This window comes from Schistocerca americana, chromosome X (genome assembly GCF_021461395.2).
Source record: "Schistocerca americana isolate TAMUIC-IGC-003095 chromosome X, iqSchAmer2.1, whole genome shotgun sequence".
NCBI lineage: Eukaryota > Metazoa > Arthropoda > Insecta > Orthoptera > Acrididae > Schistocerca > Schistocerca americana.
In genome coordinates this window covers 756,770,066-756,787,430 of record NC_060130.1, presented here as the reverse complement: position 1 = coordinate 756,787,430, position 17,365 = coordinate 756,770,066, and the positions used below count along the sequence as shown (strand labels likewise).

The 17,365-nt window shown below is 42.3% G+C and overlaps 1 protein-coding gene across 1 annotated transcript in view; it reads right to left on the bottom strand.

Moving 5' to 3' along the window:
• Positions 1 to 3,643: 3,643 nt before the first annotated feature.
• The window catches only part of LOC124556656 (myosuppressin), a 44,108-nt gene continuing 30,386 nt past the window's right edge, over positions 3,644 to 17,365 (bottom strand). Inside the window, exons 2-3 of the mRNA XM_047130625.1 lie at positions 6,517 to 6,722; positions 3,644 to 3,829 (exon numbers count right to left, since the gene is read on the bottom strand). Coding sequence (XP_046986581.1) covers positions 3,732 to 3,829; positions 6,517 to 6,721 — 303 coding nt within the window. The 5' untranslated portion in view covers position 6,722 and the 3' untranslated portion in view covers positions 3,644 to 3,731. The remainder of the gene's footprint in view (positions 3,830 to 6,516; positions 6,723 to 17,365) is intronic.

Genomic DNA, 17,365 nt, shown 5'->3' with positions numbered 1-17,365 from the left:
GTAAAAGGTATGTTACAGACTGAATTTAAATTCCGAATACTTTAGCAGAACATCTCCGAGTGTGTAGTATTATGATGCATTTGAAGAAAATGTAAAATTAAGCATACTTTCAATGAATTCATTCCTTCTGAGAAAATGTAAAATCAAGCATACTTTCAATGAATTCATTTACTGATGCACTACTTTTGTACAGAAAGGAGTAGGTGTTGTTACAATGAAAAGACGAACAGAACAAGTTGCATGATTTAGATCACACATTTTATTTTGCTTCTTTAGACTATACACCACTGAGTACAGTTTGTCACGCCATAATATGTCCTTTCCTTATGCATACACAGTTTGGGACTTGATTCCTTAGGGAGAAATTAAAATTAGTGAAAAGGATAAATAAGTGATTGCGGCTGGTTTATCGGCGTCGGCGGCCGAACCTGAGGAAGACGTGGTCCACATCGGGTCGCTTGTCCTCCACGAACAGCTCGGGATCCCGCACTGCTGCTGCGAACACACAACCAACGTCACGCTCCTGGCTGTACTGCTGTCAGAAAACCTCTTACAGAGACGCAGGCCATGTCTGATCAACTGTACAGAGCATCATGTCAACTATATTGACAATAATAAAAACTAAAAAACTATATTAGTGCAGTCTGGGAGCTCAACTGCTTGCGTATGAAATCACCCCATCATCTTAATGTTTAAGCCGATAGACTAGCTAATAACTTGTTTAGGGTTGAACAGTTTGACAGTGGTATTTTATCCCGTTCCCAGAATGAAGCCTGTGACTAATACTAAATCTACAAGGGCTTGCTGAAAATGAATGCCTCCGAAACTCTTATGTGAAAATTCTTAAAACACCCTAAACAAAACAATCGTTAGTAACATTATAAATATTTATTCTTCATGTCTACATACTTATTTCTCAACATGACCACCCTGGCGATGAACGCATTTGTCCCAACGAGAGACCAGTTTGTTGATACCGTTACTGTAGAATGGTTGACTTAGTTGACGGAGCCAAACTCTGTGATTGAACCGCTTCATCATTGTCAAGTGAAGTGCTCGAAAGTGGTTTGAAAACAGACGAAAATCGATTGGGTCCAAGTCTGGACTGTAGAGGGGATGACAGATGACAGTGAACCCAAGGAGTCGGCTTGTTGCACATTTCGCAGAGCTGGTGTGTGGTGTGTGTGCTCCATGTGTGGAGGAATTCTTCGAACTAGAAACTCGATTGTAGCAAGCTGTTTCTCACGAACCGATGTAGTTACGTTTCACACCGCCACGTTACACTCTACAATTCGTAGTGCTCTAGCGGCAGAGGGCTACAAATATGAGGACACGAAGAATAAAGATGTGAAATGTTAACAACGTTTGTTTTATAAAAAAACTTTTAGAGTTTCGTCATAAAAAATTGGGAAGCATTACTTTTCAGCGTGCCCTCGTATGCTCCCGATTCTCATCAACACAGGAAGAATTCAGCCTAGTGAATAGTAAAGCAACACAGCGACTGTCCTATAAATACGTTCCTGAGTGCTGTATGACAGTTAACAACACAGTTCTTATTTAATTATTTACTACAGATGCAAAACTGACTCCTATTCCCCATTAGTATGATTGAATTTCACTCTTATCTGTACCACAGTTCCAGGCTGTTTGCACTGAAAAGCTCCGGAAAAACTAAATACATTTACACTGAAGGATATCCAGAACGGGGCAGTATTAGTTACATCTCCTATGGTGACGCAAACCAAATATGCAAATTTCTCCCAGCACACTTAATCGATCACACATAAAATCGTTTGTACATTATGCGTAATGCCTCTTTTCTCCTTGTAAACACACACATACACACACACACACACACACATACACGCACACACACACACAGATGTGTACGTAGATGGCGACAGATAGGTAGCTGGACAAATAGATAGGCAGGCAGACAGAGACGAATTTATTTTAGTGACTTGTTACAGAGTTCTTTTTTTCAACAGTTTTTATTGTGTGGTATGCTTGGGAATGTTGCTTCAGTGATTTTCAGTGTTTCTACATAGGTAATCTTAGGAAGACTCAGTGTGTTTTGTAACATATGATAACAGGGAAATGGTTCCACCTCAGTAATACGAATTTCCATGGCATTACATATGTCATTATTGACCTCCTCGATGTTTCAAACAGATGGGCACAATTTCAGATATTGTTTCTTATGTGGTTATTATAAGTTTCAGAACGTTTCTTTCTTTTGTTATACAGGGTGATTCAAAAAGAATACCACAACTTTAAAAATGTGTATTTAATGAAAGAAACATAATATAACCTTCTATTATACATCATTACAAAGAGTATTTAAAAAGGTTTTTTTTCACTCAAAAACAAGTTCAGAGATGTTCAATATGGCCCCCTCCAGACACTCGAGCAATATCAACCCGATACTCCAACTCGTTCCACACTCTCTGTAGCATATCAGGCGTAACAGTTTGGATAGCTGCTGTTATTTCTCGTTTCAAATCATCAATGGTGGCTGGGAGAGGTGGCCGAAATACCATATCCTTAACATACCCCCATAAGAAAAAATCGCAGGGGGTAAGATCAGGGCTTCTTGGAGGCCAGTGATGAAGTGCTCTGTCACGGGCTGCCTGGCGGCCGATCCATCGCCTCGGGTAGTTGACGTTCAGGTAGTTACGGACAGATAAGTGCCAATGTGGTGTCGCTCCATCCTACTGAAATATGAATTGTTGTGCTTCTTGTTCGAGCTGAGGGAACAGCCAATTCTCTAACATCTCCAGATACTGTAGTCCAGTTACAGTAGCACCTTCGAAGAAAAAGGGACCAAAAACTTTATTGGCTAAAATGGCACAGAAAACGTTCACCTTAGGCGAGTCACGTTCATACTGAGTTGTTTCCCGCGGATTCTCAGTGCCCCATATACAGACATTGTGACGGTTGACTTTCCCGTTAGTGTGGAAAGTTGCTTCATCACTAAACACAATCTTTGAAACGAAAGATTCATCTGTTTCCATTTGAGCAAGGATAAAATCACAGAAATCGATTCTTTTAATCTTATCAGCTGCAGACAGTGCTTGAACCAATTTCAGACGATAAGGTTTCATAACTAACCTTTTTCGTAGGACTCTCCATACAGTTGATTGTGGAATTTGCAGCTCTCTGCTAGCTCTGCGAGTCGATTTTCCTGGGCTGCGAACAAATGCTTGCTGGATGCGTGCTACATTTTCATCACTCGTTCTCGGCCGTCCAGAACTTTTCCCTTTGCACAAACACCCATTCTCTGTAAACTGTTTATACCAACGTTTAATACACCACCTATCAGGAGGTTTAACACCATACTTCGTTCGAAATGCACGCTGAACAACTGTCGTCGATTCACTTCTGCCGTACTCAATAACACAAAAAGCTTTCTGTTGAGCGGTCGCCATCTTAGCATCAACTGACGCTGACGCCTAGTCAACAGCGCCTCAAGCGAACAAATGTACAACTAAATGAAACTTTATAGCTCCCTTAATTCGCCGACAGATAGTGCTTAGCTCTGCCTTTTGTCGTTGCAGAGTTTTAAATTCCTAAAGTTGTGGTATTCTTTTTGAATCACCCTGTATATTGCGTGAAATTTGTTTAATTTTATTAAGAGCAACAGTTTAGTTATATAAATGGCATTTATTTTAGCATAATTTCAAAGCATCGTTTACAGAGACGTTATACATATGGTCTAACGGGCTGGGAGGTTATCGCCGCTTGCCGAATCTCAGGAAGACGTGGCCGACGTCTTCTCGCTTGATGCCGGCTGGCAGCGGGCGGACCGATTGTCGGTGCGCCTCCGCAGCTGCAAGCACAGGACACGCCACTGCTACCAATATCTCATCGGTTCTTACGTACCATGCAATACTTCAATGCGTTATAATCATTGAGATAAACTGAAAAAGTGCAAAAGCTATGGCTGGGAACTGAGGAAACAGAACTGTATTTCGAACAAGCCGGCAGTTTTACACGAGTGCGTTCGATTCCCAAGGAGTGCAGAATGCAGGGAGGAGGAAGTCCACACGAGGACGCGTGATATACCTTGAAGGCGAGAGTTTTCTGCGAGCATCACCTCGCCTGTTGTGTTCAGTCGCATGCGATTCTGTTCTAACGTGCAGCTAATATGCAAGCAAAGAAAAGAAAAACTCGCTGACGGAATTACAGCTCCGTCAAAATGTGTATAGGGAAAGAGAGATAACAGTGTATTGCATCAAGGCAAGGTCACGAATCCTACATTATTTTATACATAAGCGGACCAGTCATGACGAGAGTTAAAAGTGTATAACGAAAAATTGTGTAAGTGCACATGTCTAAGATCAAACAATATCAAGACGACGGCATTTGTCGGCAGTACCGAATTTGTTTCTCTAAATTATTTATTTCGAGGTCACATTCAGATACTCTACGAATAATAAACGAATTCGTAGCCAAGACCGCAAGTATCTTTTGTACGTGGAAACTCAGTCGCCACTTCGGTTAATAAAACCTTAAAGGTGCGTGGAAAAAAAAAAAAAAAAAAAAAAAACGGTTGGGGTAAACATCTGGAGTGATTACTAAAGTGATCGAGGAAGACCCTGGTGTATCTAAAAACAAATAATAATGATACAGCATCAAGGTCGACACAGGACAAATCTCCCTTTATTTTTCTGCATACACGAACCAACGAAGAGGAAAGTTAAAAGTGTATAACGAAAAATGGTGTAAGTGCACATTTTTAACTCTCGTAATACCAACTGGGCGCTGATAACCGCGCAGTTGAGCGCCCCACAGACCAAATATCATAATCATCATCATCATTATCATCATCGTAATACCAACGTGAGGGGGAGAGGGATGGGGTACTTTGTGCGAGGGGGCCTCCTGTCGGAGGTTCGAGTCCTCCCTCGGGCATGGTTGTGTGTGTTCTCCTTAGCGGAAGTTAGTTCAAGTTAGATTAAGTAGTGTGTAAGCTTAGGGACCGATGACCTCAGCAATTGGTCCCATAAGACCTTACCACAAATTTCCAAATTTTTTGTGCGGGGGGGGGGGGGGGGGGGAGGACTACTTTATGCCCACCTTTTGTTTTTAATGAATTCTGTGGTGTCACCGCCAGACACCACACTTGCTAGGTGGTAGCCTTTAAATCGGCCGCGGTCCGTTAGTATACGTCGGACCCGTGTGTCGCCACTATCAGTGATTGCAGACCGAGCGCCGCCACATGGCAGGTCTAGTCTAGAGAAGACTTCCTAGCACTCGCCCCAGTTGTACAGCCGACTTTGCTAGCGATGGTTCACTGACTACTTACGCTCTCATTTGAAGAGACGACATTTTAGCATAGCCTTCAGCTACGTCATTTGCTATGACCTAGCAAGACGCCATATTCAGTTACTATGTATCCTGAACAGATAATATTGTGAATCATGTACCGTCAAGAGCGACGTTCATCATTAATGGATTAAAGTTAAGTATCAAACTAATTACGTCCGCTTTCTGAATTCTAATTCCTTGTCATGTTCCAGACCTCACGTCAGTATAGTTCTTCCCTCCTCACGCCAGCCTGCATGAGCTAAAACGCGTGTATTTCGGCCTCCTCTAGTAACACGGTGTTGGCTCTTCTGCCAACACTTACAAATTCTTCTACCAGATTCCATATAAGTTTTAAATTGTTCAGTTAAACTTAACCCAAAACGTAATTCTCAGTAGTAGATGCCACTTTCCCCACGAAACGTCGTACTCAATATTTCCAGGTTTAGGGCCTTGCTTATACATCAATATCTCTTTAAAAACTATGTTGAGAGCAAAAGTCAACAACAATGAAGCAAATTTGCAATTTCTAGATTTTTTGTGGTGACCATAAAGTCGGTAGTACACGTTATTAAATGTGCGTTGGTACTGCTAAAGGTATTTTCACATTCCGAGCCCTACTTACATATCAGTACCCCTTTAAAAATAGCGTTGTTAATATAATTCAACATGGATTTGGCAGGCATTGTCGTTTGAACCAATATAATTCAACAACAATCGAGACCCCCTCACCATGGTAATGCGCGTTATAGAAAATGCCTTGATATTGCTAGGTTCAATGTCAAACAATACTAAACTTTTTTCCGTAATTTATTTGGTTGAGAGGTCACATTTAGATACTCTATGGATGATTAATGAATTTCCAACTGAGACTAGACGCATCTTCCGTACCAAAGAAACTATAAACTCTACTCAACCTCTAAACGCCGAGTGTCACGAATTCGCATCATACCAATGCGACGCTAAGAAACAAATGGAAGGTTAACAGTTTTTAAGCTCCAGTAGCGGTAGATACATATTCGACACAACGCTTCTAACACTTCTGAAACGTGCTGCCATTTCCTGAATGTTTCGGGTGTTTCTAAGGCGACACACTTTTTTCTTTTTTTCTTTCATGTGGCAGTTTATTTAGGTATTGGTAGGCTAATAAAATGAAATGGTGTGCGTATAAAAGAAAATAAAGGAAGTGAAAATGTGTAGCGTAGTTACCAAAATGATCGAGGTAGTCCTTGGCGGAAGTGGCGAGCTCGGAGAAGGCTTCATACGCCTGGCACACCTTGCGGATCTGCGGGGAGACGTCGTCGGTGGCGCAGACGATGGGCCGCGTCACGGGCACCGCGTTCGCCTGCGCGCCCCACCACGCCAGCTGCGCGCTCACCGCCAGGGCTACCACAATCACCATACAGCTGCGCATCCTGCAACACACGGGGCCACTCAAAACCTCAGCCAGTCTGCCACTTGCGCTGCACAGACGTGCAGGGGTTATACAAAAATATGGCAACACCGCGAGAAATGTATGCTTCAACATAAATGCAGTAATTAGCCGAGCCTGCAGGTGGCGCTGTCCTATTTGACCACGAATAGCACTTGTGCAATGCCGACAACATGTTGCAAGTGTCAGCCGTGGCTAGAACAGTGTTCTGCGTAGTTGTCAGAGCATTACGTGTGCTTCCGTAACCGAGGTAGCAGAAGAGTTCGGTGTTTCAAGAAGCACCGTATCGATGATTTGTACAGGATACAGGGAAAGCGATAAACATCATGTGCTAAGTCACAAAGCGGAAAAAAGCGTGTGTTACAGTGAACGTGAGGGGCGGTAATTGAAGTGCATTGTGACGAAAAATAAGAGGATAATAGCTGAAAAAGTAACTGTAGAGATGAATAAAGTATTCGCGATCCCTATCAGCATCAAAACAACACGAAGAGAGCTTCAGAAACAGGGAATTACAGGGCGATCTAGAATTAGAAAACCAGTCATCAGTGTGGAAATGCCTGTAACAGGAAAACGTGGAGCCGAAACCACAAAACACGGACTGTGGAGCAATGGATGAAAATCATTTGGACGAGTGAGTCCTGCTGCAAACAGTTTACAACTTCTGGTCGAGTTTACGTCCTAAGAGTGAAACATGCTGCAGGTTCTGTTAAGATTTGGGCAGCCATTTCATAGTATTCCACGGGCTCTGTTGTTACTCTGCAAGCCATTTTGGGTAATGAGGTCTATCTGATGCTATAATGTCTGTTCCTCAATCGCGATGCTGTATTCCAAGATGACAGGATTCAGTTCACACAGCTCTAGTTGTCTAGAACATGTTTTGTGAGTACGAGAATGAATTGTCGCATCTCGTCTGTCCACCACGGTCACCCGATCTCAACGTTATTGAGCCTTGGTTGTCTACTTTGGAGAGAAAGGTGTGTGACTGGTATTCACCAGCATCATCGTTACCTGAACTTGCCACTATTTTGCAGGGAGAACGTTATACGATTCCCTTGAAAATCATAGAGGATCTGTATTTATTTATTCCGTGACTGGAAGCTGTTTTGAATGCCAACGGTTTTCCTATACTGTATTAGGCATGGTAATGTGTTGTGTTTTTAATGTTTCTGTATTTTTGTTCACCACCCGTACTTTATCGACTGAGGTGGTACAGCGTCTATCACACTCAACTCCCATTCGGTACGACCAGGGTTCAAATTTCCGTCTGGCGATACCAAAGGACCCTCCATCTCAATCAGTTTGCCTCCTGGCGCAACTAGTGGCTGCTCATGTTCATCTCTTCAAGACCTAGGCAATCACTATAAGACGGACCACCCGCAGCTTATGCTCCCACGACTTCTACCTCAACATTTACATCCTCCTATCAAATTAAAAATGTCGTGTTCTGTCCGTGCTTCATGTCATCTGTTATGACAGATGCTAAAGAATTCAATAGTTGGTTTTGGCCTGATGAGACAATATTCCATGTTGATGGATTTGTGAATCTCCGCTAAAGTTTTTCTTGTAGTGGTACCTTAAGAATGGCTGCAGACAAAATTCACCTCCACACTACTCACGAATTACAAAAAGGAAACGAACGATATTTTGCCGCAATTTCTCAACAAACATTACTGCTGGTTTTTAGGAACATACAGCGACGTATCAGTTGCTTGAACCGCTTGACATAATCACTCTCAGGAAGTTCAGTAACTCCAAAAGGGTGGCTTACTATTTGAACATCCAGTAGTTATCACTTTCGATCTTATCGCTAACGCAATGGTAACGTAAACGACAAACGATAATTGACATATTTGAAAGGGTGAATGTTATTGAAAGTGAAGAAAACGAAAACTGTGCCAACCAAAGGGGCTACACACGAATAATTGTAGTGGCATATAAAAGGGATGAAATCATTCGGAAGAGCTATATAATAAGGGAGAAATAAACGTATAAGGTAGACGATATGTCGAAGGCGTGATCAACAGAAGTGTTCAAATGTGTGTGAACTCTTAAGGGATCAAACTGCTGTGGTCATCGGTCCCTAACTTACACACTACTTAAACTAACTTACGCTACGAAGGACACACACACCTTTGCCCGAGGGAAGACTCGACCTCCGGCGAGAGGGGCCGCGCAATCCGTGACATGGCGCCTCAAACCGCGCGGCTGGCCAACACAGACGTAGCAGTTATCCAAGGATAAGGAAGGAAACCGGCTGTGACTTATTGCATTCGCTTGAAGTAATTTACAGAATGAAGGCTAACCTCGATCAGAATGACCGGACAGGAATACGAGCAATGTGTCTAGTGCTTTAACTGCTGCGTCATTATGATTAGTGACGTAGTAAGGAGACTAAACAATCGAGACAGAATTCGAGAATTTGAGCGGCACGCCCATCTGCCTTTTCTTTTTTGTTGTTGTAATAAGTTATTTCACAGTCTACCGAGGAAAACAGTAGTTCTAACAGATATAACTGTGCTTATTGAAGAGCCTTTGTAAAAAAAAAATAGGCCCTACAGCTCCCTGACTGTACTCAGATTAAAGGAACACGATGCGATTAAGTTATAAAGACAATAATGCGCTCTCTCTGTCCTGTGATTATTATTGTAGTAGACGGATGACCTTGAAAATACTATATCCTTACAGTCTACGATGCTGTAACTTAATCCAAGTATGCAAAAGCTAAGCAAATTAAAGCGTCTGGGTGCCCGTTTTTCTCATTTTAGATGCGTTTTTGTTTGAAAACTGTAGTTAAGCTATACAGTTACATGCAAGTGGTGCGTAATCCGTAACTTCTTATCAACTTAGTTATAGGGTAATGAAAACTATGTAAAATGGACTTTTTGTACAATTTTAATTTTTGCAATTGGAACGTGTTGTGACTATTTTTTATGTGCCTTTTAATTATATAGTGAGGATATGTGGTCTTAAACGCCAAAAACTGCAACTCTCTTTCTTCTGGAGAGAGCGAAAGGCGGTCTTGAGTACTCTATTTCTTCTGGAAAGTGGGGAGATGTGGTCTGGAGTACTAAGAACTGTACGCCGATTTTTCTGAAGTCTGGGAAAATGTGATCGCGTGTACCAATAGTTACAATTATTTTCTTCTAAAAACTGAAAATATCCTTCTAAAGCAGCAGTGATGTTCAATTATATAAACAAGCCAGAAAAAATCACTCGTACGCTATCCTCTTTCACTTTGTTCGATTTTTAGCGTGATTTTAGATTGAGGTACGGCAACTTTATTACTCGTTGATTGCTCATCGGCTCGCGTTCTAAGAGTGTTGTAGCAATGGATCAGACATGAGTCCAAGGTTGCTCAAGGCACCTTGAGAAATCCATTACAGTAATTGGTTATTCACGTATTCCTGGAAAGGTCGGTATCATTCTATCTTCATTGTGTGTTAGACAAAGGAAATACGTTGTATTTATTATCAAGTCTCTTTCCTTACAAAGATATATTACACAGCTATCGGCGCTTCTGTTGGTGAATATTATTTGAAGAAGCTTCAGTAAACTTAAGTTGTTTGCGGAGGTATCTGTATAGTTTTACTCTTGACGAACAATGTATAATCGTTCAGTAAGATAAAAAGTGTGAATTGCGGGTGTTAAGAAACCTTTTTTTTTGCACGTGACTGAGTGTTATGTCAATAAAGAATGGCCCATGATTCCACGATTCCCTACTCACTGATGAAAAGGGCGAAGTTGCGGTGTGACGAGTTGGTGGGCTGCGCAACATGGGTTAGCAAGGCCGTAGCTGCGCGGTACGTATCCTCTTCAGCTGCTTATCTGAAATGAGGTCTAGGCGCCTGCAAAAGGCGACGCTCCCAGCACAACCGCTTGCTGCTAAATAAAACATAGGTCCCAGGCTGCTTCTATTTAGCCACGCTTTGTCTGTGCGCGATGCATCTGTAATTACTTACCGTACTAAAAATTGCCTCAATTTTCCCATGTCCGGTGCAGGGTGACCATATGTCACCACAAATTGAATATGAGTCAGTTTCCTAATCGGCTTGTTGAACACCACACTCCACTGCAATTTTCGCATCTTCGGATCAGTCATACTGATCATGATGCTTCAAGTTTATGAATTCTGCTGCCGGCATGTTTGTTTGTAATTTCTCAACTTTATCAGAATACGGTTTATTTGAGGCAAGAGTTGTATGTTAAAATATTGTTAATATCACTCAGTTCCTGGTCATCATAATTTATTCGAGAGTGCTTATACCTCAGTACTGTGTTGAACTTTCTATACAGGTATCCATTCACCATTATGTGCCCAGGTTTCAAGATGGCTTCACTTCAATCATAATGAAAGAGCCCAGGAATCAACGCTACTTTCTTCAGATTTATAAAGACGATTTCGGTCTCTTCTGTCTCTCTTTATATGATTGCTACTAAAGCTCAAATGAAACTGTAGAAGCAGGTGCTTGGTTTAAGTAAAAGTGCCGCTCAAAAAGTTTCCGGTCGAAGGCCCTACAGTCCAGAATCGGTATGCCAATCAAGCAAAATCACTGTGAGCATTGAGGCAACCACGCCACAGATGCACCAGGTTGAAGATATCCGTTTGGTAAAACACCTTATCCTTCTGCGTGAAGAAGTTCATAACTGCCTCCTGCATATCCTCATGCGACAGGAATCGTCGACCCTTCAAGGCCTTCGATAAAGAGCCGAAAGCGTGATAATCGCATGGAGAGAGAAGAGGACAATATAAGCGGGTGCTCGCGTGTCTGCCACTTGAGTTGGCGTAACTTCTGCGTTACAACATTTGCGATATTTGGGACGTGCGTTATCATGAAGCAGCAGCACCCCTTGTACCATTCCACAACTGTGGGTTTTGAGAGACACGCTGCCCCATACAAATTATTCATTCTCTGATAGATGTCTACCGGACATCGGCAACTAAGAAAAAAATAACAACACGTTTGTCCCTTTTGGACGCATTTGATAATAACGTCGCAATAACTCACGCTTCCGCATTTACCGTACGCACGTTGTAAAACACGAATGCCACACTAATCCCTTGCCTAGATGGTGGTGTCGGAAGTTCCATGCGGCTTTCCGTGGATGATGCTGTAGCATACAGAGAAGTTGCAGCATTGGAAAATTGCAACGAAATGCAGGAAGATCTGCAGCGGATAGGCACTTTGTGCAGGGAGTGGCAACTGGCCCTTAACATAGACAAATGTAATGTATTGCAAGAGTGATAGCGTTACGGAGATGTTTAGCAAACTCAAGTGGCAGACTCTGCAAGAGAGGTACTCTGCAGAGTCTTTCAGAAATATCTCAAGGACGTATGAAAAGGACGTTAATGGCTAACAAGTTTCGTTCAGACTAATTACGAAGGTAGCAGCTAACGTTCTCCGCGAAGTGTTTTCCACCATACACAGCCGGCACCGCCAACAGAAATGGAGAAGCCACAGATCTTGAACACAGTACTGTATTACATGACGTAATATTGCCCTAAGTTTGACGGCGGAGTGCCGCAAAATGCTTCATGGCGCCTTTGTGACAACGTGCGAGCGATTTCGGAAATGGGGTTAAGTCTGAACCTGTTAACTTTACGCCTGTCTCAAGAATGTCAGACTTCATTAGCAGGCTATAATTGCGTTCTAAAGTAGCTGCCAAAAGCCCAGCTGATTGAAATTAGAAGAGAAGGGTTGGCCGCGGCGGCCTTAACAGTTTCGGAACTGTTTGCTGCTACTTTGCTATATCAACATACAAAGCTTCCCGCAAATGTTGCGCAACACGTGCGACACTGCACCAAAAGCAGAACTCTCAGCTTAATGCTGGCGTAAAATATCCTCAGGCAGGCACGTGGAGGTTCCTTATTTAACCTAGCTGTTGTATTGCTTGTACAACAGTTCATATCGCAACCAAAGAGACGCTTTGTTTCTGAAACATGTACTTGCAAATTTTTGAGAACTTCCAATCGCGGTACGATGTGTTAACAGAAAAATATGCTTTTCCACCACTGAATCTGTAAAGAAAGTTTTTCAGAATGATCGAATCTCAAAACAGGCTGCCATAAGATTCGAAAATAGTATAGCCTGTCTTCTACAGAAGTCCTGCAGTGAAATGGTATGGTTTGACGCATAGGGTAAGAACAACCTACAAAAACAGCGTTTTCGATCTGTATGATATTCAGGGTATCCCAGGAGGAATTGGCAATATTCAGAAACGCTCGTCTGAATCAAAAAGGTTCATATGGGCATATGCCCTATTCAAAAATGTTTCCAACGTAGAACACATGTAACTTTTTTTTGGGTTATTGGTGCGCACGTATGTGTCTTACCTTAATCGCTGGATTGGTCGAGGTAGTACAACTAATTGACCGCCAAGATCGCCAGACCTTGCTCCATTAAATTTTTGTTTGTGGGGTTCGATGAAGTCTGAGGTGTACAAACAGAAGGCGAAAACGCGAGATGAACTGCTTGGTCTCATCATGGACGCTGTTTCGCTCTTTAGGGAACGAGCGGAGGTACTCAAACAAACAACGTGGTATGTTCACCTATGAGCACACAAATTCATTGAAGATGACGGTGGGATATTCGAACATTTATTGTGAGCTGTACGACAGCTGTAATGTGACGTGTACGATAATGCTTAAAGGACATTGTGTTAAAAATACGTATTTCTCAATCGATACTCCGTAAAACGCATGTTGTAATTTTTACTAACTGTTGTATTGGGGGTAAATCCGACAATGTATTGAATAATACAGAAAGTAAATAACAATGAAAATGCGTTCTATCGGGGAAACCATTTGGAGTAGGGCCTATTGCCTGTTTCTATTTTGCAGGGCAGAGAAACAAAATTGACTGAGTACTGACATGGCAAGAGATAACAGAGTAGTCAGCGCTTAAGATTCACTGAGACAGTAGTCACTGTTCCTAGCGAAGTGCAATTAGCGTACAGAGAGCACAGAATCGCGTGTCGGTGTTTCAGCGTCGGCTGTCGGACACCCTTGAGAGTACCGCACTTACGCAAGGGGCAGGGGTGCTGCCGCTGACAGCAGTAATTCAGTACCTGCCAGTCACATCGTCACACACACGCCAACGCCACATGAGGCTATCACGGCATTTGTCAACTGTATGGTAGCTGCGATGGCCAAGAACTCTGCCAGTTCCTCGTCAGTTCCGTCGGTCTAATGTGGTTTCCTGTATTCTTGTACCAGGTTGTCATGCTGGTTTGTCAAGCGGGTTTTCTATTGTTAGGCGTATGAAAATGTAATAAACATTCAACGGAAGTGATATACGCCACTACATTTCGGCTTTATCGTAGACATTAGAAACGTAGCGGTAGAAATCGTGGGGGCAGATATCGGCGGTAGCCTAAATGGCTGAACCACCCCAACATTCACTCAGAAGTAACCCACAGAATATTCCGTCACTATGGACGGCATGTGATTTCAGTCGTACTCCACTGAAATAAGAATCCGTTCCTATGACCATTATGGCACTTTTATATATGGAGAGCCGTTGCTTAAGGGGTGATATTATTGACGTGAACATTTCACCTAATGCATGTGCGTTAAACTAAATTAAAGGCTTACCCCTTCTCTGAACCACTACTTCTACTTTCAGACGCATTTGTGCACTTGATCTGACGCTTTTATAAACATTTTTACGGCTACCCTATGCAACTTGAAGCTCTTTCACTGTGCTATAAATCAGGTAATGTTCAAATGCTTAATGTTGCTGCCTTTGATTTCACGTTGTGATGACTCTACATGATTATATATCATTTAAAGCTGTTATGCCTTCCAGTGCTGCATCAACTGACAATATACGTATAGATAGGCATATTTAGGGACTAATAACAAGAAAAATTTACAGTTATTTTTCAAAAATTAGTAGCTATATTTCCGACGGTCTGCCCTCTCTCAGGCTGACGACATTCCCCATAACACTGTTCTGTTAGAGGGAAGACTGTCTGAGAGACAATATCATATTCATAAATCTATATCAAGAATCATTTAGTAAAATTGCTTTAAATAGGATGTGAAAGGGTATTACAGAAAATATGAACCATTTACATTATTAAACAAATTATTATTTAAAATTTATTACGAAACATCTAGAACACAAGGCACGTTTAGTAAAAGATGAGCGGTTACGGTCATCACATGATCATCTTCAGACCTTCAACCATATTGATGGGCAATGGCTGTGCATGGAGCAGGAATCTCTGAATGACGATAGTCAACTGCACATTCAGCGGTTTGTGCTCCACGTACAGCTATTGTCCACCAATATGTTTGAAGGTCTGAAGATGATCATGTGATGATCGAAACCGATCACCTTTTAATAAATGTTCCTTGTGATCTAGACTGCTTTATAATTAATTTCAAATATTACATTGTGTTTGTTGACTTTTTCCAACAACGTTTTCAAAAATAAAAAAGTTATTATTTAGTCATTATATCGTTATGGGGCGAGGTGGCGCAGTGGTTATAGCACACTGGACTCGTAAATGCGAGGACGATGGTTCAAGTCCTGTCCGGCCACCCAGATTTAAGTTTGCGTGATTTTCCTAAATCGTGTCAGGGAAATGCAAGGATGATTCATTTGAAAAGGACGCTGCAGATTTCCTTCCCCATCCTTTCGTAATGCGAGCTTGGGCTCACTCTCTAATGACAGTTCTGTCGACGGGAAGTTAAAGTATCTAATCTTCCTTCCTTTTTTTCATAGTATCGTTCAAATGGTTACATAGAGTAAACCATTGTGAATGAAAGCTACTGCAGTCAAATCCAATTCCATTTATATCCTGCACTGTTTGGTGGTCATTGGGTACTGATAACATTCTGTGGATATCACTAACTGTTCTTGAAAAATGCGTACGACAGGAAGTACGATAAATGGTCTAAGTCAGAAGCTGTTCGAGAACTGTAAATTAATATTGCTTACATAAGCTAACCGCTTCCCTCTCCAAGTGAGGTTAATTTAAAGGGAGCTGTCGCTATGTTGTAGCCTAGGAAATATTTTTCTGTACTAGTATGGGACGGTGTTTGTCCATAGACATTACAGAAATTGTGAATGTGACAAAACTCATCTAGAGCTGTAGAATTTTATGTGCCTGATCCTTTTCAAATGTATATATCATACCATCTGAACGCAATTGACGTTGCTTTGAGTGCGCCGTGATTCTTAAACTGGACGACGAACACTATTTTATGGAAAACAAAATATATTTATCAGCGATACTAAACGTATACGCTCATTCTACCTCACCGTCGTATTCGAATGCTACCACAGATGTCAGCACAGGTTTATGGTCGTAGCAAATCGCAGGGGAACATTTTAAGCGTGGCAAATAAAATGTGCGCGTACGTGCTGCCCATCTTAACGTCTACCGGCGCGCACTGCTGCCGGTCACTAATGCAATCGTGCGCCGGCGGCGGTCCCCGGGGAAATATATTTACAAGTACACTCCAAATAATTACTAGGCCACTTACCGAAGAAAACGGCGCCCTATCTTTCATCACTTTTCGTGGCTGGGATAGCAGGTGACGTACACCCTGCTGGCACTTAAATCTGTCCTCTTCCGAAATTGCACCTCGCATTATATTATGCTATATTTACGGAGAAGAGCTTTCTTGCGGAGTTCCAATTTCCGCGCTTCTGTGACATCTAGATATTCAAGACATCCTACATAATGCTCTCAGTGCTTGGTTTTCTACAACAGAGAACGTAACTATGGCGACGGTCTGTCTCAATAGAAGACCTGTGCTATTGTAACTGAATGAAACGAGACATGAAATATAAGCTCTCTATTTCTTCGGGGAGTTGGTAGACTACGTCCGCTTTTTACCAGTAGATATAAATGAACCATGGTTATGTGTTATTGTCGTGTAACAGACACTGTAGAATGAATAATGAAACTTCTTTCGAATTCCTTACTGCTTCAGGCACCAGTAAGAAATCCACTGATGTACGAAAACATTGTGACCACCTGCTTAAAAGCGCGTTGGTCCATTTCTGGAACGCAGTCCAGCAGTAATTATGTGTGTAACGAATTCGACAAGTACTTGAGAGGTTTCTAGAGATTTGTGGCACCAGATGCCTATGCGCAGGTCACACGCTTCTCGTAATTTACGGGCAGTTGGTTTCTGGGCGTGGAGCTGGCACTCGATAACGTCCCACCTCTTGACACGGACAGTTGGACTGTGCGGCTGGTCCCGGCGAAGGTTCGAGTCCTCCCTCGGGCATGGGTGTGTGTGTGTGCGTTCTTGGGATAATTTAGGTTCAAAATGGCTCTGAGCACTATGGGACTCAACTACTGAGGTCATTAGTCCCCTAGAACTTAGAACTAGTTAAACCTAACTAACCTAAGGACAGCACACACATCCATGCCCGAGGCAGGATTCGAACCTGCGACCGTAACGGTCTCGCGGTTCCAAACTGCAGCGCCTAGAACCGCACGGCCACGTCGGCCGGCGATAATTTAGGTTAAGTAGTGTGTAAGCCTAGGGACTGATGACGTTAGCAGTTAAGTCCCATAAGATTTCACACACATTTGTACATTTTTGAACGACAGTTGCCGTCCTGGAAGACGTCATCGCTGTTTAGGAAGAAACATAATACTGCT